Consider the following 26102-nt stretch of genomic DNA (forward strand, 5'->3'; position numbering starts at 1 on the left):
AAATGCTCTTTCTGGAGCAGTATTATTTGGTATATAAATACAGCATTGTCCCCAAAACATAACACATACTTTTCCTTCTTCAGTTTACAAATCTCGAGCTTTTCTATTTTGCTCCTTTCATTCTATTTGTTGCATTCAATTGCTCTATTCTCCCTTCTATCCTTCCTACATCCATATTTCCCTTCTCATAACCTTCAAAATTCTTCATCTACCATTACTTGACATTATCTTTCCAATGTTCTTTTCCAGTTCTTGGCTCACATCTACTCCCAAGTATTGTGATCTCAGTAGCAGTCCCATCACTCTCTCACCGTCCCATCACTCTCTCTTCCAGCTTCACCAGGGAGACTCTTTGTGAGTTGTTGCAATTATCTTTCCCTCGTTGGCAAGGGTGGGTCATTACTAGCACGCCCTTCATCCCTCACTTCATGCTGTGTGGAGTTGTTAAAGCTGGTTGGCGTATTTTAAGGTTAGAGATGTGAACTCAGGTGGCACTCTGTAACGGTTTTGCTGATTAATGCAAGGCTCTCCCTTGAGATCATAACTGCACCCTCACTGGTTCTCTTTGATGGAGCGAAGCATTCCTTGGCCTTACTAGAACTGCTGCCATCTGTAAATGGAAAACTTCAGAGATTTTTGTTAGTGTTATCAAGCATGCTAATTTGTTCATCTTGCTAGTCGTCCTTCTTGGTGTGACCTGTGGAAATGTAACGTGGGTTGAGGGCTGTCTTGGCCCCTTTTTGAGCTTTCACAATTCCAGTGCTGTCCTTAGAATGAGAAAAGGGTGAATACCCATTTTTTATAATATAACAAAGAATCAGCTCCATCATGATATGCTGAAAAGAAAGTTAGATGTGGGGTGGACAGAGCAAGCTTGCTTTGCTCTGCCTTCCCATGTTATACGCTGCGCATGTGTGGCAGTGTTTTTCTTTCTGCCACAACAAAGACCTAGGTACTGACCAGGAAATTTAACCAAATTCATCCATGGTCATTATTTTACTGGTCATAAGTTTGCCCTGTGGGCCCACATTCAAATTTGTATACAGCTGTTTTGGCAAATTGATTGAATTGCCTCAGTGTCTCATCAGACACTCTCTTTCATGCCATACAACACCATCATTCATACTTTTTCACACACTTTTACTCCCCTTTTTGGCCAAAAACATATTTTTTCTCAGAATGTCCGCTGATTGTGGACTAAATTATTTTAGCTGTGAAATGGCACATTTTGTGTAGGATAACATGAACCTTTTATGTTAGACTCTACTTAGTGTAGACCTGGTATCATTCCACATAGTTTTAAGATGTCACGCAACTGGGCAATATCAGCCACCATAAAGTTTATTTTAACACCGCTCTATAAACCTCCTTTTTTCTTCTTTCCTTTCTTTTTTAAAAATCTCATAGATTAATTTGTTTAGAATATTAGGCCTAGGCATTTGTCATTTGAGAGAGCCAATTATAATTTCTCAAATGTCACTTGTTTGTCTAATTTAAAGTTTATTCAAATACTTTTTTGTAATTGCTCATGAGCAACTCTGAGAGGAGGATTGGAGATCTCTGTAAATCTTGGATCCATGGCCATCAACATTTCCATCTTGTTATCCCCAGTGATGACAGTATATGTGATTTCATGATTTTGAATTAATTTTTTTTTATTCATTATTATTTTATTCAGTTTTACCTTAGAAAATTACCTTAAACAAAATGGAGTGACCAATATTTCTATTTTCTCAACAATATATATTTTTTCTATTGTTCATCAAGATACCCTTTATTTATTTATTTATTTATTTATTCTCTTTTCCCAAAGCGCTCAGCATTGTTGTCAAGTATTCAGTTATGCAATTTCCCCTAGTTGTTTAATGAAACAGCCTTACTATGCCAAATCCAGCTCCGTGTTTATCTGATTGGTGAGTCAAGTACTCACTTCTGTCTGTCAAAATTATGTTTTTTTTAAGACATAAGGCTGGACTGGAACCTATTGAAAAGCAGATTGAGAGAGTTAGTTAAAACGCTGAATTTAAAGAAGTGCTGTGAGACCAGTGAATAATCAAGATTGAAACATAGTAAATAAGATAATGAAATAAAATAATTAACATTTGAAGCAGTCATAGTGTTCATTGAATATGCAGGACCTGTGCACTGAAAGAATGGAAGTCCTTCTGATGACATCATCAGCCTGGGCTGTTGCACTGGGTCGTCAGGCTGTGATGGCACTTAAAGACCTGATGTTGTGGCGTACAGTCTCCGTTGTTTTTCTGCTTCTTCTCAGTCCGGCTTTTGGTTGCTTTCTGCCAGAGTTTTGCATTTCATAATGTTCTTTTCAATCTCAGGGAAAGTCTCAAGTGAAAGATTCACCTTTTCCTGCTTTAATTCATTCTTTCTCTATGCTGAAGTGTGTTCTTCTCTTTCAGGGGGAACATCCGTCAGCCCCTCCCTCTTCTTCTCTCAGCAGCTGTGTTTGCTGCTTTGCCATTTCTTGACAGACTCCATTTCATTGCTCCCCTTTGTCAAGGCACTGTTCCAGAAGTCATCTGAAATTTTAACACTCAGAGACTGCATTAATCAAATGTACCTATGTAACTTCTGACCAAATTGTTTCTGAGCAGTCAGCTCTTTTTCTAATTTTCACTTTTCAACCTCTTCTTTCAGAGGTCCCTTAGTAAAAACAAAATAATCTGGTTGAAAACAGCAGTTCTCTTATTTTATTTTAGTAAAGCAAGTTCTTCATTGCAGGAAAATAGCAAGCATTTTTTTTTCTTCTTTGCCAGATGCAGAAATCAGATACCTTTATTATCTAAGTATACTGCAATAAAACAAAATAAACCTTCCTTTTAAAACAACATGACATGCGTATGGTAAAATAAAGACTTCAATCATCAATCTTCAATAATTTTTCTTCTATATATGCATACATGATTCAGAATAATCTGGTATTGGTGAATTAATGTTTCCTATCCAACATAAAATAATTCCTATTATTGTAAATAAAATAATTAAATTTAATTATTTAAGCAACTAGTTCCCTTCCTATTGTAAAATGCTTATGGCTTTTGTATCAAAATGTCTATTAACTTGTTCACCCAATCTTGCTTTCATTCCACATTGCACAAGTTATTTATTTTATTTTTTACATTTACACAAGCCCAATCTCTGAAACTCTGTAATGGATTAACTTTCATACTGTGTCCCAGGATAACAAGATACAAATTTTAGATGTCTTCACATATTAGATATAAAGTTTTAAGCACGTGCATCTTTTAAATTCATCTATTAAATAATAAATGCATATCTTATTTTAATTAATTTATTATTATTTTTTATATTCTGCACATCTGCCATCTCTATATTAGTCCATTTCTTGGAATATTTGTATTTTAATTTTTTCTCTAAAACAACCTTCATATAATTCACTTTATTGTTTTAGGGCTCCTGCACTTATCCTTTCTCAACACCAGCCACGCCCGTCTCTGTAACCTAATCACTCCTAAGTGATGGTCCAGGAGGGGAGAACACCTCTTGCTCCAAAGGATATAGAGTCTATTTTCTCACACAAACACAGCCAGTCACCCAGACACTTACATTGAAACGTACATAAATACAGAGTACTCTACACTCTCCTGAGTGACATGTCAGCTCTATCAATCAATCAATCACCTTTATTTATATAGCGCTTTAAACAAAATACATTGCATCAAAGCACTGAACAACATTCATTTGGAAAATGATAGTTAAAGGCAGTTCATCATTGAATTAATTTATGTCATCTCTGTTCAGTTTAAATAGTGTATGTGCATTTATTTGCAATCAAGTCAATGATATTGCTGTAGATGAAGTGACCCCAACTAGGCAAGCCAGAGGCGACAGTGGCAAGGAACCGAAACTCCATCGGTGACAGAATGGAGAAAAAAACCTTGGGAGAAACCAGGCTCAGTTGGGGGGCCAGTTCTCCTCTGACCAAACGAAACCAGTAGTTTAATTCCAGGCTGCAACAAAGTCAGATTGTGCAGAAGAATCATCTGTTTCCTGTGGTCTTGTCCTGGTGGTCTTCTGAGACAAGGTATTTACAGGGGATCTGTATCTGGGGCTCTAGTTGTCCTGGTCTCCGCTGTCTTTCAGGGCAGTAAAAGTCCTTTCTAGATGCTGATCCACCATCATGTCTGGATACGTACTGGATCCGGGTGACTGCAGTGACCCTCTGATCTGGATACCATGGGCATAGGTTTGGTCTCAGCTTTGTTGGAGACACCCCGGGAAACACCCCCCCCCCCCAGAATATCACAATACAGAAGTGAATCTACTTCATCTCATTATATTGTATCCTGACCCCGATATACAAACCTGTATACTGTCCCTAAAGAGCTATTATAACTGTATAATCTCAAAAATGCACTCTCAAAAAATAAAAACCTCAGTGTAGCTCTGTGTAGCTGTTTTTATTTAATTTTTTCTCTAGACTCTTTATCTTACTATCACTGTCTGTTTTTTTTAAGTGGTAAAATATAACTTAATTCACACCATATTTCTGATATTATCGATCAATCTTATCAGATTAACTTTGATCGTTCACTTTTCCGTGAGTGCAGTACACTTGCAAAGCGTTAGCACTCGTTAGCTTGTCATTAGCGTTTTCTTTTCTCCTCTCCTCTCTCTCGCTCCAGTTTTTCACAAGTTCATCAAACAACCGCAGCAAGAACATTTCATCAAGCACGGTGAGTAATGGCTTCGCCTGCTATCATTATTTGTACCTCTTGCCACATGTACAGTTTATCTATCTCTGTCGCTGATGAGGGATTCACATGTGAAAAATGCAGGGAAATAGTTAGGCTGACAGAGAATATTTCAGAATTAGAGACACACATCCAAACTTTAATTGAGGACAGTAAGAATGTTAGGGCTCTAGATACGGCTTTGGATGCGTCTAGCTCAGGGATTCCTGTACATTGTTCGTTTCCGGCAACAGAGCCCCTGCAGCAGGGCAACTGGGTGACGGTGAAGCAGCGTAGTCGTGGGTCAGAACACCGCTCTTCTGTTCCGATCAAAACATTAACAGGTTCTCCCCACTCAGTGATACACCCACTGAGAAACCTGATGAAAGTGCTCTAGTTATTGGTGATTCTATTGTACGGAACTTGAATATAGAGACACCAGCCACCATAGTTAAATGTTTACCGGGAGCCAGAGCGCCTGACATCTTGGCAAATTTAAAAGTGCTGGCTAATGCTAAATGTAAATACAGTAAGATTGTTATTCATGCCGACGCTAATGATGTTCGACTTCGTCAGTCGGAGATCACTAAAAATAACTTTAAAGAGGTGTGTGAACTTGCAAGCACGATGTCAGACACTGTAATATGCTCTGGTCTCCTCCCTGCTTACCGTGGTGATGAGATGCTTAGCATATTGTCATCACTCAATGGCTGGATGTCTAAGTGGTGCCCACAGCATAACATAGGTTTCATAGACAATTGGAAGAGCTTTTGGGACAGACCTGACCTGTTTAAAAGAGATGGTCTTCATCCCTCCCGGGGTGGAGCTGCTCTTCTCTCTAGAAATATGGCAAATAGTCTTTAGAGTTCATACTTGACTAACTGGGGCCCAGGTCAGGAAGCAGACAGACTGGCTAAACCGACCATCTGCTACCTGGCTAAAACCTGATGATTAAATTATTTTAAATGAGTCCACCCCCCAAGATTACTGTTATAAACACGAGCCACGTCTAAAAGGCAAAGGCGGAGGAGTTGCTTCAATTTATAACAACGTTTTCAGATTTCTCAGAGGGCAGGCTTCAAGTATAACTCATTTGAAGTAATGGTGCTACATATAACATTATCCAGAGAAACAAATGTTAATGATAAATCCCCTGTTATGTTTGTACTGGCTACTGTATACAGGCCACCAGGCCACCATACAGACTTTATTAAAAAGTTTGGTGATTTTACATCCGAGTTAGTTCTGGCTGCAGATAAAGTTTTAATAGTTGATGATTTTAATATCCATGTTGATAATGAAAAGATGCATTGGGATCAGCATTTATAGACATTCTGAACTCTATTGGTGTTAGACAACATGTTTCAGGACCTACTCATTGTCGAAATCATACTCTAGATTTAATACTGTCACATGGAATTGATGTTGATAGTGTTGAAATTATTCAGCCAAGTGATGATATCTCAGATCATTATTTAGTTCTGTGCAAACTTCATATAGCCAAAATTTTAAATTCTACTTCTTGTTACAAGTATCGAAGAACTATCACTTCTACCACAAAAGACTGCTTTTTAAGTTATCTTCCTGATGTATCCAAATTCCTTAGCATATCCAAAACCTCAGAACAACTTGATGATGTAACAGAAACTATGGATTCTTCTTTTCTAGCACTTTAAATACAGTTGCTCCTTTACGCATAAGGAAGGTTAAGGAAAACAGTTTGACACCATGGTATAATGAGCATACTCGCACCCTAAAGAGAGCAGCCCGAAAAATGGAGCGCAGCTGAAGGAAAACAAAACTAGAGGTATTTCGTATTGCTTGGCGGGAAAGTAACATATCCTACAGAAAAGCATTAAAAACTGCTAGATCTGATTACTTTTCTTCTCTTTTAGAAGAAAACGAACATAACCCCAGGTATTTATTCAATACAGTTGCTAAATTAACGAAAAATAAAGCCTCAAGTGTTGACATTTCCCAACACCACAGCAGTAATGACTTTATGAACTACTTTACTTCTAAAATCGATACTATTAGAGATAAAATTGCAACCATTCAGCCGTCAGCTACAGTATCACATCAGACAGTGCACTATAGACCCCCTGAGGAACAGTTCCACTCATTCTCTACTATAGGAGAGGAAGAATTTTATAAATTTGTTAAATCATCTAAACCAACAACATGTATGTTAGACCCTATACCATCTAAGCTCCTAAAAGAGGTGCTTCCAGAAGTCATAGGTCCTCTTCTGACTATTATTAATTCCTCATTGGCATTAGGATATGTCCCCAAAACCTTCAAACTGGCTGTTATTAAGCCTCTCATAAAAAAAATTAAAAAAAAAAAACACATCTTGACCCCAACGAACTAGTTAATTATAGACCAATCTCAAATCTCCCTTTTCTGTCCAAGATACTAGAAAAGGTGGTATACTCACAATTATATTCCTTCTTAGAGAAAAATGGTATATGTGAGGATTTCCAGTCAGGATTTAGACTGTATCATAGTACTGAGACTGCTCTCCTAGAGTTACAAATGATCTGCTGTTATCATCTGATCGTGGGTGTATCTCTCTATTAGTTTTATTGGATCTTAGTGCTGCGTTTGACACAAACTGACCACAGCATTCTTTTGCATAGAATTGAACACTTTGTTAGCATCAGTGGAAGTGCATTAGCATGGTTTAAATCTTACTTATATGACCGCCATCAGTTCGTAGCAGTGAATGAAGATGTATCATATCGATCACAAGTGCAGTATGGAGTACCTCAAGGCTCAGTACTAAGGCCACTACTCTTCACGCTTTATATGTTACCCTTGGGAGATATCATCAGGAAACATGGTGTTAGCTTTCACTGTTATGCTGATGATACTCAGCTCTATATTTCTTTGCGGCCCGGTGAAACACACCAATTTGAAAAACTAATGGAATGCATAGTCGATATAAAAAAAATAATAATAATTGGATGACGAGTAATTTCTTACTGCTAAATTCAGAAAAAACAGAGGTGTTAATTATAGGACCTAAAAACTCTGCTTGTAATAACCTAGAACACTGTCTAAGACTTGATGGTTGCTCTGTCAATTCTTCGTCATCAGTTAGGAACCTAGGTGTGCTATTTGAACGCAATCTTTCCTTAGAAAGCCACGTTTCTAGCATTTGTAAAACTGCATTTTTCCATCTCAAAAATATATCTAAATTACGGTCATGCTCTCAATGTAAAATTCAGAAATATAAATCCAGGCATTTATGACTTCAAGGTTAGATTATTGTAATGCTTTATTGGGTGGTTGTTCTGCATGCTTAGTAAACAAACTACAGCTAGTCCAAAATGCAGCAGCAAGAGTTCTTACTAGAACCAGGAAGTATGACCATATTAGCCCAGTCCTGTCATCGCTGCACTGGCTGCCTATCAAACATCGTATAGATTTTAAAATATTGCTTATTACTTATAAAGCCCTAAATGGTTTAGCACTTCAGTATTTGAATTAGCTCCTTTTACATTATACTCCTCTACGTCCGATACATCCTCAAAATTCAGGCAATTTGATAATACCTGGAATATCAAAATCAACTGCGGGCGGCAGGTCCTTTTCCTATTTGGCGCCTAAACTCTGGAATAACCTACCTAACATTGTTTGGGAGGAAGACACACTCTTGCAGTTTAAATCTAGATTAAAGACTAGATTGAAATCTAGATTTAAATATCTTTAACCTGGCATACACATAACATACTAATATGCTTTTAATATCCAAATTCGTTAAAGGATTTTTAGGCTGCATTAATTAGGTAAACCGGAACCGGAAACACTTCACATAACACCCTATGTACTTTCTACATCATTAGAAGAATGGCATCTACGCTAATATTTGTCTGTTTCTCTCTTGTTCCGAGGTCACCGTGGCCACCAGCTCCAGTCTGTATCCAGATCAAAGGGTCACTGCAGTCACCTGGATCCAGAACGTATCCAGACCAGATGGTGGATCAGCACCTAGAAAGGACCTCTACTGCCCTGAAAGACAGCGGAGACCAAGACAACAAGAGCCCCAGATACAGATCCCCTGTAAATACCTTGTCTCAGAGGACCACCAGGACAACACCACAGGAAACAGATGATTCTTCTGCACAATCTGACTTTGCTGCAGCCTGGAATTGAACTACTGGTTTCGTCTGGTCAGAGGAGAACTGGCCCCCCAACTGAGCCTGTTTTCTCCCAAGGTTTTTTTCTCCACTCTGTCACTGATGGAGTTTCGGTTCCTTGCCGCTGTCGCCTCTGGCTTGCTTAGTTGGGGTCACTTCATTTACAGCGATATCATTGACTTGATTGCAAATAAATGCACAGACACTATTTAAACTGAACAGAGATGACATAACTGAATTCAATGATGAACTGCCTTTACCTATCATTTTGAATTATTGAGACACTGTTTTCCAAATTAATGTTGTTCAGTGCTTTGACGCAATGTATTTTGTTTAAAGCGCTATATAAATAAAGGTGATTGACTGTGTAATGCTGAACAACCAAACGTTTTATTAACATAAATTATTATGTACATTAGTATTTACACTAACAAAAAATACTCTGCCACAAGGAAACAAATCTAAATAAATAAATATAATAACTATCATAAACACTATTTACCCTCCAGTACACTCACGTTTATGTTGACTGCAAGATTCCAAGTTAAGGTACAGGATCAATGACATTCAGTTACTTGCTAACGTAGCATTCTATCATCCTGGATAACACATACTATCACCAATTAATACTATTTTCCACGGTAGAATAAAACTGAATATTAAAATGTTTTTACTGGCCTTTGTATGTGGCACAGAGACAGCCCTGGTAACTTACTGTCGGCAGTCGCACACACACACACCACCCGCTCGCTGCTAGTGCAAGCACAAAAGTAGTCCCGGCCCGCGCGTGTAGCCTGTCAGATACCCCAGCGCCAATCAAATTACAGCGTTTCTTGTACTGTCGTCGTGGCCGTTAGAATCGATCCAAATACCAGTGCAAAGATACAAATAGCAGTTCAAAGGAGCTTGCTAAATATTGGTGAGGACAAATTTGTCATCTCAAAATACTGATAGGGACTAGTACCTAGCGTCAACCCCTAAACCTACGCCCATGCTAGTTCCACACACTGCATGATTTTCGGCTTGACATCAGCGTGTGGCACTAAAAGATAAAACTGCTCACCTCAAACTCGTTTAACTTCCTCTTTCACAGATCCGCTTTTTTTCCAGCAAACGAAAGAAAGCTACAACTGCAAAACTGTGATTCATCATGCTCCTTTTCTTTAATCACTAGCGCATGCTGATGACGTTTTATTCTTCTATAAAAATAGGGACTATATTTTATAGGGACTACTGAACAGACATTTAGAAGTTAATTTTAAATGCAAAGTATTGAAAATAAAAATATAACTCTGTAAACACTTGCATTTTTACAACGCGTGAGTCCCATTAGGTAATGAAACATTAGACACACTTGTGGTCTTCAAACTTACTTAAAAACACTTGGACCAAATAATTCAAGCGCAAAGACCGCGAGTGTGAGTATTTGAACAAGGCAAGCGCCTTATAATATTTACATTTGACTGTGACAGTGGCGCCCTCTGCTGCCTCAATAATGTAGGCTAGCATAATAAAGAGCAGGTTAGACTTTTAGTTATTGGAATATGTTCTCAGGGCAGCATTGCATCTTATTGGTTCTCTCAGTCATCCAATCAGCGACAGCAGGAGGCGGGACATGGATTATTTGAATTTTTTTTTTCTCAGGACGCGGGAGACATCACGCTAAGGAGATCGTTGCAGTTAAGGTAATGTTATGTTTTCTGTTGAACTATATTTTATTATTACATTAAAATGTCAAAATAATGAAGTATTTGGATCTTAAGTTAAGGTAATGTTGTGTTTTATGTTGAACTATATTAGATTATTACATTAAAATGTCTAGATAATGAAGTATATATAACGAGTAAGGTTAAAGCTTAATTTTTCTATCGAGCTGTTATTTAACTAGCTAGCTAACTGATGTAAGTAAGCTAAATCGGAACATTAGCTAGCTAGCTCTGAGAAAGGATAATAGCTAATGTTAGCTTATATTCTATTATAACTTTTACTGGCTATAATAGCAAGTTAAGCTGCTGTCATTGCACAATTTTGCTGTGGTATTGTTGCTATTCCCAGAGCATTTTGTCATAGCTGTATAAACAACAAAATGCTTAGCTGCACTTTAGTGCATTTTTGATGCATATATTCTAATACTGGTCTAAGAGCACCTTGTCGTATTTAAATGCAACATTAATTTGCTGCTTTAAGGGTATTTTTGCAGCATGAATTCTAATACTGCCCTCAGGGCACCTTACCGTATCTCCATGCAATCATTTGCTGCTCTTAGCGTATTTTTGTTGCAGATATTCTAATGCCACCCTCAGGGCACCTTACCATAACTCCATGCAATCATTTGCTGCTCTTAGCGCATTTTTGTTGCAGATATTCTAATGCTGCTCTGAGGGCACCTTACCGTAACTCCATGCAATCATTTGCTGCTCTCAGCGCATTTTTGTTGCAGATATTCTAATGCTGCTCTGAGGGCACCTTACCGTAACTCCATGCAATCATTTGCTGCTCTCAGTGCATTTTTGTTGCAGATATTCTAATGCTGCTCTCAGGATACCTTACCGTATCTCCATGCAATCATTTGCTGCTCTTAGCGCATTTTTGTTGCAGATATTCTAATGCTGCTCTCAGGGTACCTTACCGTATCTCCATGCAACATTCATTTGTTGCTCTTAGCGCATTTTTGTTGCAGATATTCTAATGCCACCCTCAGGGCACCTCACTGTATCTCTGTGCAATCATTTGCTGCTCTCAGCGCATTTTTGTTGCAGATATTCTAATGCTGCTCTCAGGGCACCTTACCGTAATTCCATGCAATCATTTGCTGCTATAAGCGCATTTTTGTTGCAGATATTCTAATGCAACCCTCAGGGCACCTTACCATATCTCCATGCAATCATTTGCTGCTCTTAGCGTATTTTTGTTGCAGATATTCTAATGCTGCTCTGAGGGCACCTTACCGTATGTCCATGCAATCATTTGCTGCTCTTAGCGCATTTTTGTTGCAGATATTCTAATGCTTCTCTGAGGGCACCTTATGATATTAGATCTACAATTGGCAGCTCTAAGGGTATTTTTGCAGCATGAATTCTAATACTGCACTCAGGGCACCTTACTGTATCTCCATGCAACATTCATTTGCTGCTCTTAGCGCATTTTTGTTGCAGATATTCTAATGCTGCTCTGAGGGCACCTTACCGTATCTCCATGCAATCATTTGCTGCTCTTAGTGCTGTTATGTTGCGGATATTCTAATGCTGCTCTCAGGGCACCTTACCGTAACTCCATGAAATCATTTGCTGCTATAAGCGCATTTTTGTTGCAGATATTCTAATGCCACCCTCAGGGCACCTTACCATAACTCCATGCAATCATTTGCTGCTCTTAGCGCATTTTTGTTGCAGATATTCTAATGCTGCTCTGAGGGCACCTTACCGTAACTCCATGCAGTCATTTGCTGCTCTTAGTCCATTTTTGTTGTAGATATTCTAATGCCACCCTCAGGGCACCTTACCGTATCTCTGTGCAATCATTTGCTGCTCTCAGCGCATTTTTGTTGCAGATATTCTAATGCTGCTCTCAGGATACCTTACCGTATCTCCATGCAATCATTTGCTGCTCTTAGCGCATTTTTGTTGCAGATATTCTAATGCTGCTCTCAGGATACCTTACCGTATCTCCATGCAATCATTTGCTGCTCTTAGCGTATTTTTGTTGCAGATATTCTAATGCTGCTCTCAGGGTACCTTACCGTACCTCCATGAAATCATTTGCTGCTCTTAGTCCATTTTTGTTGTAGATATTCTAATGCCACCCTCAGGGCACCTTACCGTATCTCTGTGCAATCATTTGCTGCTCTCAGCGCATTTTTGTTGCAGATATTCTAATGCTGCTCTCAGGATACCTTACCGTATCTCCATGCAATCATTTGCTGCTCTTAGCGCATTTTTGTTGCAGATATTCTAATGCTGCTCTCAGGGTACCTTACCGTACCTCCATGAAATCATTTGCTGCTCTTAGTGCTGTTATGTTGCGGATATTCTAATGCTGCTCTCAGGGCACCTTACCGTAACTCCATGAAATCATTTGCTGCTATAAGCGCATTTTTGTTGCAGATATTCTAATGCAACCCTCAGGGCACCTTACCATATCTTCATGCAATCATTTGCTGCTCTAAGCGCGTTTTTGTTGCAGATATTCTAATGCTGCTCTCAGGGTACCTTACCGTATCTCCATGCAACATTAATTTGTTGCTCTTAGCGCATTTTTGTTGCAGATATTCTAATGCCGCCCTCAGGGCAAATTATGACATTAGATCTACAATTCTATACTACTTTGAAGTGGCAAAAAATATATAAAGAGTAAACTATAAGTATGATGTTAATGTAGCATCTCTTTAGGATAATGTATGATCATTTGGGCTTTATGTTGTAGGGATTCCTTTAGTATATCTATAAGTTCACTTATAGTATATTTGCAGTACAAAATAAAACTTAAATCTAAACTATTTATGTACTCAAACTTTACTACTTTTACACTTAAAGTATACATAAAAGTATACTTTTATATACTAAAAAGTGGGCCAATTTAGTCCCAAGAAATATTGAAGTAGTACACTTTATACCACTAGTGCATTGGTATTAGTATACTTACTATGTAAAATATACTTGGGAATTATATTTGAACTTTACTGAAGTTTTTTGTCTTTTGTCTAGTTTGGAAAACTTGACCAACCCAAATGAACAGTAAGTTATTCTTATACTATTTTTTTTCCTAATACATTTTAGTCATATTTGCATCATCTGCATACATAATGATATTGTCTGCGTAATTCGCATATTTACATCTGAACAGGTACAGCACATACTGGTACTTTTTTTAGTTGGTGTTTTTAGTATGATCATATTCATGGACAACATAAGGTCCTGGGCCAGATGCAGCCCTTGCAGTGTTTCAATTACATTTATGTAATAGGCCCATGATGAGGCTGTAGTCTACCAAAAATCAGTGAAATACTGTAACAAGAAACATCATTGGCATGGCATTCAACTCAACACAACTAGGCTATGTATAAATTGCACAATATGTGGCCCCTGACTTGCTTCATCATAGTACATTTGGCTAAAACGGTTGCCCATATTCTCTAGCTGCCCATTTAAGGCTTGTGTGACATCACTAACTCACAGACAGAGAGCTGTAGGGAAGTTAGACTACATATTTTGATGTTTCTCAACAAAAAACATAAAAAACTGGGCAAAAAAGTTGCTAGTCTATAAAATGTGAATTCTAGTCACCAGAGAAAAAAAAACGAAGTCACTGAATTGCCAACAATACTTTACAGTAGTTTTGTATGCTACGTGTACTAGTTGATTGGATTAAATTTGTGCTATTAGCCTAAGTAAGATTACCTATTTTGGGACTTAATTTCTTTATCCATGCAGTCTTAGAAACACTGAAGTCCCAAGGACGTCATCGTGAAGATGTCCTTGGGACAGTTGGGCCATTTAAAGTCTTTCTGGGCAGTTTGGAGGCCCTTGTAGGCCCATCTGAACTTCCAGATGAGGTAATTTTCTATTTCTTTTAAAAAATTATAGGTTGTATAACTGTATCAACTTTTCACTTCAACTTGACTCTATTGTGACTTATTGTAGTTTATATATTTATGTATTACTTCCTCAGGTAATGGATGCCCTATTTTACATAATCAGCAGGGTAACCCATACCTTTATAATACTCTCTCTCACACGCACACACACACACACACACACACATATACATACATCAGATATAGACATATCATAATTTAATGACTTAAACCATTTCTCTTCCTCACTTAGAGCCAGCCTGGGACAGAGCCCATAAATAGCCAGGCTATGCGCCTGATTTTGGAAGGCAGCTCCAGGGCCAGGAGCACTTATTTTCTAAAAGTAAGAGCTATGTGCCTGTTTAAAGTTATTGTTCAGTGGTACAGAATATATTGGGTGTAAAGTTTGTGTATTTGCTTGTTCATGAATGTTTTCTTCATTCCCTGTCAGAAAAACATTCTTAAAGGAGCCAGTGCCATCTTCGGGCCCTACTTGGTGGGAGAGTGCCACTGGACCCTCTTTGTAGGTTGCTGTTAAGTTATGTAGAGACTATTAGGCCCGTTTCACACCGGGTGTGTGGTGTAAGCGTGTCAGCTTCGTGGCGTGTCTGTTTTTATTTCAACTCCAATCTTAACAGGTTAGAACTTGCACACCGCCTGCGTGACAAGCACATCTCAAACGTGTGCATGCTAGGAATAGTACTAACTACTATTTTTCACGCCACACGCAAGCATGTTGGAAGTGTTTCCATACAAAACAGTGAAGAAAAAAATGAAGTGGGGAAAAAAAAACGAGGCATCAGAGACACTTCTGGTAAGCAAAGACATAGAAACGCCATGCAGCTGCCAAGCAACAGACACGCGTCGTTCATGCCATGTGCAAAATAGCATCACACATTAGTTATCATTATTGATGCTATCGTGCCATTCTCATTTGTGGTGTTTGAGCTGTTTGTGGTTGACATTTTAAAATTTCAATGATTTTCAATACAGTAATTTCAAGATTGGTTGAAACTGCCCTTCAGACCTTTCTCATATGTTTTCCCATCTTCTATATAGCATTGCAACTTGAAAGAGGGAACCATTACATACATTGACTCATTGGGGGAGCATCCACAGCGTTGCTCCCAAATCATCGAAAATTGGAGGTACATGGTTTTTGTATTGCACTATAAAATGAGGTAATGAAAACTCAGTAGAGATCTCTTTCATAATTATATTCTCTAATCTTTCAGCTTATTTGCTGCTAGCAGAGGCTGCCAAGGGCCCTGGAAGTTCATAAACAGGGACCATGACTTGCAAAATGACTCTGTGTCATGTGGAGTGTTCTCAATAATGGTACAATTTGGTCATTTTCTGCATAATGTTTCTGTTGTCTTTTGAAAATATAGATATTTTTAGTTTTCACTTTAACTTGAGCAATTTTGAATGGAAGTTGCAGATTAAATATTAATGGATCTTGCCTGCTCTATAATGTTCAGTTATTATAAGTGATGTTATTTAATTAAAATAGACTTTCTGTTGCACTTTTAGTTTGCAGAAATGATCCTCCAGGGACAACAAGGTCACCTCCAATGCCTCCCCATCTCCCAAGAGCGGGAGAGACTTGGGATTTTGTTGTTTAAATCCCTTGGTAAGTAGTATACATTTGTACTTATTGAGCTCTGCTGGCTATCTTTCGCTCCCTGCATTAAGGTTAAGTCACTGATGATTTGGAGTGATAGCTTTAACTAGTAAATTCGGAGGATGTCATACTTTGGACTAGTTATGGCTCTTGAAATATGTGAAGGTTATGGTTGCTTTTAATGTGTTTGTGTTATCCAAAGCATTTTTTTTTTTTTCAGATAGTTCAGGCATTTGTACAGTCTGCTACAAGAAGATGTCAGGGAAGAAAAAGGCAAGTGCTAATGATATTTTATCTAAAGCAACATTCCGCTGTCAGATTAAAGACAAGTACACATCAGACGATTCTTTTGTCACATATTAGTCCAGGGAGTCATTAACATAATCCGTGGGTGAAGAGTGAATCAGCAGTTGAATCTGTGATGACTAGGGGTCACATGTGAAGTGTCATGATGTGTTGATAAGCCAAACTCCACCTCATCAGGGACTGGGACTTAATTTGAATGACTCCCATGACTGGTCTGTGACAAAAGAATAATTTGATATGTACTTTGCATAACTATTTATCATGCAAAATCTTTTGCAGGAGACATGCTCATTCTGCTCTACAGAAAAGAGTCCAAAACCAGGTAGGACAACACACACACAAACAGACAGGTTTGTTTACGAAGGCTACTCTTAGTTGGCCCCAGTGTTGTTACTGATGTTAGTTGGATTGCAGTGGCTAGACATACTGTATTTCATATTCTATTTATGCACGTTACATTAAACAAGCAATATAACGTTTCATACAGTGCCCAACAAATTTGTAGGCACCCCTGTTGAAGGTGGCTGAAAAATTTCCAATTTCTAATGTAGATTCTTTTCATGTTTTAACAGAGGCAGAAACAGCTGAGATGGAGACTGCAGAGGCAGTTGAAGGTAAAACATGTGTTTCAGAGATTTTATTCGGTTACTCACACACCCTTTTTTTCCTAAGAGTAACATTTTTTTTCACGTCTCAATAGTAGCAAAAACGAAGGTGGAGTTTGTTGCAGGTAAACAATTAATTAGTTTTTTGAGTTATGCAGGATCATCATTTTTATTTATAAAATGTGAATGTCAATTTGACGTCCTGTCTGCTATGTGCAAATGATGCAGATACATCAGATGCATTTGAAGAGGAGGAGACAGCATCTGAGAAAATGGGTATCGGTATATAATATTATGATACTGTACTCTATATTAAATACTGTACTTTACATACAGTATTTTATATTCTTTTCATGCACGTTACATTACACAAGAAATTTAATGTTCCATTTAGGACCCAACAAATTTGTAGGCACCCATGTTGAAGGTGACTGAAAAACTTATTGAAAATCACAATTTGAGAATGTCATATATTTCCAATGTAGATTCTTTTCATGTTTTAACAGAGGCAGAAACAGTTGAGATGGAGACTGCAGAGGCAGTTGAAGGTAAAACATGTGTTTCAGAGATTTTATTCAGTTACTCACACACCCTTTGTTTCCTCAGAGTAACATTTTTTTTCACGTCTCAATAGTAGCAAAAACGAAGGTGGAGTTTGTTGCAGGTAAACAATTAATTAGTTTTTTGAGTTATACAGGATCATCATTTTTATTTATAAAATGTGAATGTCAATTTGACGTCCTGTCTGCTATGTGCAAATGATGCAGATACATCAGATGCATTTGAAGAGGAGGAGACAGCATCGGAGAAAATGGGTACCGGTATAATATTATGATACTGTACTTTATATTAAATACTGTACTTTACATACAGTATTTTATATTCTTTTCATGCACGTTACATTACACAAGAAATTTAATGTTCCATTTAGCACCCAACAAAATTGTAGGCACCCATGTTGAAGGTGACTGAAAAACTTATTGAAAATCACAATTTGAGAATGTCATGTATTTCCAATGTAGATTATTGTGTATTAACATGTATTAACAGAGGCAGAAACAGCTGAGATGGAGACTGCAGAGGCAGTTGAAGGTAAAACATGTGTTTCAGAGATTTTATTCAGATACTCACACACCCTTTGTTTCCTCAGAGTAACATTTTTTTTCACGTCACAATAGTAGCAAAAACAAAGGTGGAGGTTGTTGCAGGTAAACAATTAATTAGTTTTGTTGAGTTATTCAGGATCATCTTTTTTATTTATAAAATTTGAATGTAAATTCAAATGTCTGCTATGTGCAAATGATGCAGATACATCAGGTGCAGAGGAAGAGGAGAAAGAGGAGGCATCGGAAAAAAAGGGTATATAATATTATGATACTGTACTTTATATTCTATCTATACATGTAAGTTGGATAGGATGGACTTAACTTGCTGGCACACATATACAACGTTTGGCTCAAATAAGATATTTTGTAATCCGAGTGAGTATAGAAGGAGCAGAACACACTATACTATTTATACTTTATGTGGTGTTATATGGACCTGTGTCTGCAATGAAGCTTTATTATTATGTATATGCACGACTCCACATCTCATTCCTGTAGTATTAATCATCTCTAGCATCTGGATTTAAAAAGAGCATGGGACTTATGTACAAAGCTTGTGTAATCACAAAGCAGCTGTGCACCTCTTCTCATGCACACATACAGATGTACATAGACTACTTGAACGTGAGTGTGCAGTCATGTAATACAGGCCGTCTCTGTTTTCAATGCCTAATGAAGATCCGATGGGATTGAAACCTTGCATTTTTTTCAAGTAAATAAATATCCTTTAGGAGCATAAACACGGGGCAGAATACCTCTTCTACTATATTTGATACCATTGATTTTTTTGGGATGTTGCACACCACTCTACTCTCTAATTTGAATAGGGGTGCCAATAAATATTTCATTATTAACATTGGAATGACACTGAGCTGAAATAACATTTAACAACATGTGTATGTATTCTTTATTGAAGATGGATTCTATGTGGATAGCCTGTTGAAGGTGGCGTCTTCAAAGAAAGCTAAAAGGTTGGTAATGCTACAGCTAGAGTTGGGTTGGGTGGGTGTTCCTTTTTATATGACAAACTGACTTGATAGAGGCAAGAGTGCAGATAAAATCAGTAAAATGTGTGTTATGTGCCTAATGCAACTAATGCAAAAAACAGGTAAAACTACAAACTATGTAGAGTAGAGTAATGAGTAATGGCTTATTTGTCCAACAATATGATGTTGTTCACTTAAGCCTCATGGTTTTATAGATGATCTTTGTCTACAGATATGTTGGTTTTTGATGTTCACAAAAAATGATGTGTTATGATTGCACAGGCACTTTGTTTCAGTAGAGGAGCTGCAGAGGAGATGCTCTGCACCAGAGAAATTCTCTGGTCACCTCATGGTGACTTATTTGAGGAAGGCAAAGGGGAAAAAAAAGGAGCTTGTGAGGGAATTGAAAGAGGCAGGGGTGCATCTGAGTCCGTATGGCTCAAACACTACAATGTGCACCAAACTAGTTGAAGGTAACATATATGCAGTCAGAACTAGGTGATTTCTTAAAGGTGTACATTCAAACAGATTCCCATATTACTGAATTAGGTGTCCCACCAAAGGTTGTAGAACTGCAAGTTTTAGAATGTCAGCCATGATGGAGGCATATGTAGCCTAGGTGAATGAATGAGGCATAGGCAAACAAATTCCAATGACCATACAGTTTAACAAAATGTAAACTGTTTAGTCACCAAAATATAAATTATGTTAGTAACATGTTAATGTCTCATTTACTCATTTGCTCCTTTTATGACACAGAGGAGTGCCAAGGTCTTGCTAAAGACCTAGGATATTTGACTAAGGAAATACCCTTCAAAATCATAGGCAAGCAGCTGGCCGAGCGAGGCTGCAGAAGAGAGGATCATGACTTGAGGTAAAATATGCATACAGATATCTTTATCCTTCCACTTTTTAAGTCTTTCTCCTTCTGAATTGGCATAATATTGTTTTGCCAGTGCTTTCATTTAATTTGTAATTGTACTGTTTATAATGTAACAACTCAGATTTCTTTTGTTTACAGTGCTGAACTCGATATAATCGAACAAGTGTTGGGTGACAAAGTGGACATGTATTCAAAGGTCACACACACACTTGGACCCCAAGTATGCCAGGTTGTGTTTCAGATCATCAGAGAGTGCCTTGTTGCAAAAGCAAGGGCTCTAGAAAATTGAATTTTGACACTATTTCTGACACAATTACACTGCAGTTAACTGTTCACTGTACTGTACATTGTTAAATCAATGCAAAAATGCAATTAAACAATCTTTTTTGGTTAAATCTGTTTATTATTATTATTTAGCGCTTGTATCTTCTTGTTTTGCGCTTTTTGTAAAGCTCTCGTTTGGCTTGCTCTATCCGCTGGCGATAAGCATGAAGTGCATGTATTTTTCGTTTTCTTGACACAATGCCAAAACGATTGAAGGCCACTGTGTGTGCCCTCTTCACTGTAGTGTACAGGTCACTACTATACATGTAATTTTCTGATTTGCTCCACTCCAGTAAATCTGTCAACATAGACTGAAGTTGAACTTGTGCAGTGACATTTGTTGGCACAAACATATTTTCGTTTCCATCAGTGGGACATGTAGAATGTGAATTGTTGGTAGTTTGCAGGCAGTCAGCAACATGTAAGCACACACACTTTTGACCGTAACTGTTGACAGCACAGGTACAAAAGGCAGGTTCACCAGTAAATACAAATGTGGCACTTACATCAGTGGGGTGAACAGTAATGAAATCACCATCAATGTGGTACTGGTTTTTGGCAACAATATCTCTAGCCATGTCAGCACGTAGCTGTGCAATATCAATACATTTCTGTGCTTCAGTGTATGCGGAGACAATATGTGTGCATACATTTCCCTTATCATACCATCCACAGTCACACTGCATCTTGACTAGATCCACAGTATTCCAAGTTGAATCTGAGCTGGGCCCTGCCCCTGTTTGCACAGAGCACATTCCTTGCTCATTTGTCAGGATCTGCTGTCCCACTGTGTTGGCTGCTGAAGATGTTGATGCTGACAAGGAGATCCTCAGTCTTCCTGCGTCTGCCAAGTCGTCCATGTAGCTACATTAACAAAAGAGCATTTAGTCTGAGGATAACAGGCATTATTGTGTATAAAATTAAATATAGTATTGACCTTTTTAAATCACAGAAATTGATCATTTTTAATTCAATTCTCATTTAATTCCATTCATGCAGGACATGTAACAGAGGACAGTATTGTGAGCATAGAATTAGTCGTTTCAAGTATCTGAAAGATAACATTACCAAATGCCTTACCAATAATATTTTTGAATATCACCACATAGCAAGTGAAGAAGTTGATCAACTCTTCTGTTTGCCTCTCCCCTTAGGAACTAGTATTTCAGCGCAAGAAAAAACCTAAAAGGGGAAAACAATAATATACCGTTATGATTAATTCACAGATTGAGAAAACAATACTCACTCAGTCTTGGGGAGCTAAGATTCTGATATTGGAAACTTTGGAAATGATAACTTAATATGTAAATGCAAAAAAAAAAAAGTTCCAAATGTGACCAGAAAAATTGTGTTCAGTGGCAGACTAGAAGAGAAATATGCCATCTAGGGAACCAAATGTTCCCAATCATGAGTTACTTTTTGTTTTATATCATGCATTGTAATGTTTGGAAAAAACATGATTATTAATCTTTGACTACCTCTCTGCCTTGTTGTTGGTGTCGCTGTTGTTGTGCTCAAATAGTCGTCCAAAATTGGCCCATAGTGCTGCATGTGGAAGCCAGTGCACCTTCAGGTATGTTGTCACTCGATTGCTGCCAAGCTGGGCATCAAGGTCATTGCACACACTAGTGGAAACGGTCACAAAATCTTCCTCCTGAAATCAAACCATATCATATATTATGGCTGCCAGTTTAGAGTACCCAACAAAGACGAAACATGGGTAATACCAGATATTGAGACACATACAATTTTATATATCTATTGTAGTTACCGTCATGCAAGCTTTCATTGAGGTCATGGCATGAATGACGACATGTCTTTTGTCAGGTGACAGGTTCCCACCATCTCTTGATGTAACCCAGCGATGTACAGCCTTTAATAGACAATATATGGCACTTTAAATGAGGCTCCATTGTTTTTTCAGAAGCTACAGCAGGCATATGATATCAAAATTGTAAATCAATTTATTTACAACCAAAGAGAATGTTCAAAGGACCTTCTTGTGCATTTCTGAAATGCAATCAGTACCTGGAGAACATGAAACCAACAGAGGAGAACTTTGGTTTTGGGGAAAACTTCTCTTATGGCATTGAGCTCTTTTAAGTCTCTGTCGATCATAACTGACCTAGGAAAAATAAGTCCAATAATAATATTGCAGAATACTGGAGTATCACAATTTCATCTAGGCAAATGTATTAAGTTGAAAATTGTTTAAGTTATAAAAGGTAATCAGTTATCTCTCAGTATTACAACTCTTTTGTGCTTGTATGGGTATTGGACTTTTGAAAAGAACTGTTCTCACCTTGGGTAAAAGTTTGGATTTCTTGAACAAAGCATGTTCAAGCAAAGCTCAACTATTGCTGAGGATTCCTGGCTCATTATTAGGTACGCAAATGGCACTCCTCTTCCAGTTTGATTGACAAGTACAAGGGCATACAGTGCATACCCATATGATGTCAAACCTTTGTAGGATGCATCCATAAAAACCATGGGGTGGGGGTTCTCTTGGAGTAGAGCCTTCTGTTGTGGTGTCTGGACAACAATAACCAGTGGCTGGTCTTTTGTCAAAGGTTGAAAAAAGCAAATATTTTCTTTCAGTTCACCTGTCACCAGCTTTTCCACACTCACAGCATCATTAATGTCCGGCAAAGTGAAGATGCGGAGATGGCGTTTTACCAACCTTACATCTTCTGGAGTTAGGAAGAAACGTCTGTCATGCTTATCGGTGTAACCCCGACTACATGCCCAATCACAACTTTTTATGACAATCTGTGATATGGATAGACCTTGTGTGAGCCATATTTCGACAAATCCTAACAATTCTGGATTAATTGCATTTTTCTTCCTCTCTTCAGGGTTTGACAAATCATGTCCTGTGTGTGTTAATTGCTGCCGAACTACTACTGCTGTGAAACCGGTCTCCTCTATAAATTTAAATGACACATAGGCTTCACAGGAATTGGCCCTTGTTTCACATGCCTTGCCCATGCTTTTTCCTTTTGGTTTGTTGCCTCTTTCACAGGCATGGAAATAATAATTTTTGCTGCTCTGTTTTGCTGCCAAGAAAAAGGTCTTTGTTTTCTTCTGTAGTTCTTCTACATAGTTCTCCATAAACTCAGTTTTCTTGTCCCCATGAACAATTTTGATATCTGTGGAAACACGGGAATCTTTTTCTATTCTCAGTTTCCTTCGGATGCCCTCGATCCATAGCTGCTCCATAATCTGCAGTTGATATAAACAAAACAGCTTTAAGCAAACAATAATTTTACAAAACACTTCAGAAATAGACACAGCATACCTGAATGTTACTAGATTAGAAGAAAACTAGTTGTATGTTTGCAAATTTCAGTACTACACAGAAAGTAGCATATGAAGTTTCCTGAGATTTGTGTTATTACATTTAGATATTACATTTAGATAAGGTGCTCTAAGAGCAGTATTAGAATGTATACGAGAAGGGAGGCAGTAGTATAAGAAAGTGTGCAACGAATGCCCATAGAGCACCCAATTAATGTTGGATGTAAATCTAATTCGGTCCCCTGAGAGCAGTACTAGAATGCTTTGAGCGAAAATGTCCTTAGAGCAGCCAATTCATGTTTCATGCAGATACTACAAGGTGTCCTGAGAACAGTATTAAAATGTGAGTAAGGATGCAGAAAAATGTCCTTAGAGCAGCCAATTGTAGATCGAATGTCATAAGGTGCAAATTATTGCATGGAGATATGGTAAGGTGCCCTGAGAGCAGCAATAGAATATTTGCAACAAAAATGCGCTAAGAGTAGCAAATGATTGCATGGAGTTACAGTAAGGTGCCCTCAGAGCAGCATTAGAATATCTGCAACAAAAACGCGTTAAGAGCAGCAAATGATTGCATGGAGATACGGTAAGGTGCCCCGAGAGCAGCGTTAGAATATCTGCAACAAAGACGCGTTAAGAGCAGCAAATGATTGCATGGAGATACGGTAAGGTGCCCCGAGAGCAGCGTTAGAATATCAGCAACAAAGACGCGTTAAGAGCAGCAAATGATTGCATGGAGATACGGTAAGGTGCCCCGAGAGCAGCGTTAGAATATCTGCAACAAAGACGCGCTGAGAGCAGCAAATGATTGCATGGAGATACGGTAAGGTGCCCCGAGAGCAGCGTTAGAATATCTGCAACAAAGACGCGCTGAGAGCAGCAAATGATTGCATGGAGATACGGTAAGGTGCCCTCAGAGCAGCGTTAGAATATCTGCAACAAAAACGCGTTAAGAGCAGCAAATGATTGCATGGAGATACGGTAAGGTGCCCCGAGAGCAGCGTTAGAATATCTGCAACAAAGACGCGCTGAGAGCAGCAAATGATTGCATGGAGATACGGTAAGGTGCCCTCAGAGCAGCGTTAGAATATCTGCAACAAAAACGCGTTAAGAGCAGCAAATGATTGCATGGAGATACGGTAAGGTGCCCCGAGAGCAGCGTTAGAATATCTGCAACAAAGACGCGTTAAGAGCAGCAAATGATTGCATGGAGTTACGGTAAGGTGCCCTCAGAGCAGCGTTAGAATATCTGCAACAATACAGCGCTAAGAGCAGCAAATGATTGCACGGAGATACGGTAAGGTGCCCTGAGAGCAGCATTAGAATTCATGCTGCAAAAATACCCTTAGAGCTGCCAATTGTAGATCTAATATCATAGGGTGCCCTCTGAGCAGCATTAGAATATCTGCAACATAACAGCGCTAAGAGCAGCAAATGATTGCACGAAGATACGGTAAGGTGCCCTGAGAGCAGCATTAGAATATCTGCAACAAAAACGCGCTAAGAGCAGCAAATGATTGCACGAAGATACGGTAAGGTGCCCTGAGGGTGGCATTAGAATATCTGCAACAAAAATGCACTTAGAGCAGCAAATGATTGCATGGAGATACGGTAAGGTGCCCTGAGAGCAGCATTAGAATATCTGCAACAAAAATGCACTAAGAGCAGCAAATGAATGTTGCATGGAGATACAGTAAGGTGCCCTGAGTGCAGTATTAGAATTCATGCTGCAAAAATACCCTTAGAGCTGCCAATTGTAGATCTAATATCATAGGGTGCCCTCTGAGCAGCATTAGAATATCTGCAACAAAAATGTGCTAAGAGCAGCAAATGATTGCAAGAAGATACGGTAAGGTGCCCTGAGAGCAGCATTAGAATATCTGCAACATAAACGCGCTGAGAGCAGCAAATGATTGCACGGAATTACGGTAATGTGCCCTGAGAGCAGCATTAGAATATCTGCAACAAAAACGCGCTAAGAGCAGCAAATGATTGCACGGAGTTACGGTAAGGTGCCCTGAGAGCAGCATTAGAATATCTGCAACAAAAACGCGTTAAGCCAAAGCCAAAGCCAAGACTCTGAAAAAACAAAAATCTGATATTATATACCCGATATTTTTCTTTTCAGTATAATGATAGTGAGTTGTGATCCTGTGAGGATCCAAAAATATAATAGTAAATATGTAGTAAATATGGCTCATGCAAGTCTTCTGAAACAGTACAAACAGTACAAAGGCCTTGCAAGAGGAAAAGACTCTGAAAATCTACACTTCAAAACATAATTTATGGTTTATGAAAAGAAATAAGGCTCTTGAGTCTTGACACTTTCACCATTTTTTTTATTATTTTTTTAAATGGTTATGCATTTGTACAATTGTGATTTAATAATATAATAAAGTCACTTGATTCTTTGTTTTAAATATTTTCCCCCCTCTTTTCAGTTTCGAAATATGGATGTCGTCAATGTGTCATGTGCAGATATTCAGACTCCAGAGGGTTTTCTGTATGTGATTCTGCCTTTTATAATGAATCAAACTCTCAGTGT

General features: G+C 38.3%; 2 protein-coding genes across 2 annotated transcripts in view; one reads left to right on the forward strand and one right to left on the reverse strand.

Moving 5' to 3' along the window:
• The window catches only part of LOC127952488 (uncharacterized), a 217107-nt gene extending 197445 nt beyond the window's left edge, over positions 1–19662 (forward strand). The window contains exons 14-21 of the mRNA XM_052550968.1: positions 16929–16970; positions 17057–17086; positions 17190–17243; positions 18012–18053; positions 18140–18169; positions 18270–18320; positions 18984–19038; positions 19336–19662. Of these exons, the coding sequence (XP_052406928.1) occupies positions 16929–16970; positions 17057–17086; positions 17190–17243; positions 18012–18053; positions 18140–18169; positions 18270–18320; positions 18984–19038; positions 19336–19555 (524 nt within the window). The 3' untranslated portion in view covers positions 19556–19662. The remainder of the gene's footprint in view (positions 1–16928; positions 16971–17056; positions 17087–17189; positions 17244–18011; positions 18054–18139; positions 18170–18269; positions 18321–18983; positions 19039–19335) is intronic.
• Positions 19663–20325: 663 nt separating this feature from the next.
• Positions 20326–23250, reverse strand: LOC127952489 (uncharacterized). The gene is made up of 6 exons (XM_052550969.1): positions 22563–23250; positions 22289–22385; positions 22032–22133; positions 21739–21914; positions 21341–21442; positions 20326–21124 (listed from the first exon to the last, which is right to left on the reverse strand). The coding sequence occupies exons 1-5, from the start codon at positions 23246–23248 to the stop codon at positions 21418–21420; spliced, it is 1086 nt and encodes a 361-aa protein (XP_052406929.1). The 5' UTR covers positions 23249–23250; the 3' UTR covers positions 20326–21124; positions 21341–21417.
• Between the last annotated feature and the right edge of the window lie 2852 nt (positions 23251–26102).

This window comes from Carassius gibelio, chromosome B3 (genome assembly GCF_023724105.1).
Source record: "Carassius gibelio isolate Cgi1373 ecotype wild population from Czech Republic chromosome B3, carGib1.2-hapl.c, whole genome shotgun sequence".
Classification (NCBI taxonomy): domain Eukaryota; kingdom Metazoa; phylum Chordata; class Actinopteri; order Cypriniformes; family Cyprinidae; genus Carassius; species Carassius gibelio.

Bases quoted from the DNA above. Each gene is read 5' to 3' on its own strand.
- LOC127952489 (XM_052550969.1), bottom strand. From the start codon at position 23,248: ATGGGCAAGGCATGTGAAACAAGGGCCAATTCCTGTGAAGCCTATGTG. The intron at 22,134-22,288 runs GTACTGATTGCA...TGTCTATTAAAG, and splicing joins GTTGGTTTCATGTTCTCCAG to GCTGTACATCGCTGGGTTAC. The intron at 21,443-21,738 runs GTAGTCAAAGAT...TTCCCCTTTTAG, and splicing joins ACCAACAACAAGGCAGAGAG to GTTTTTTCTTGCGCTGAAAT.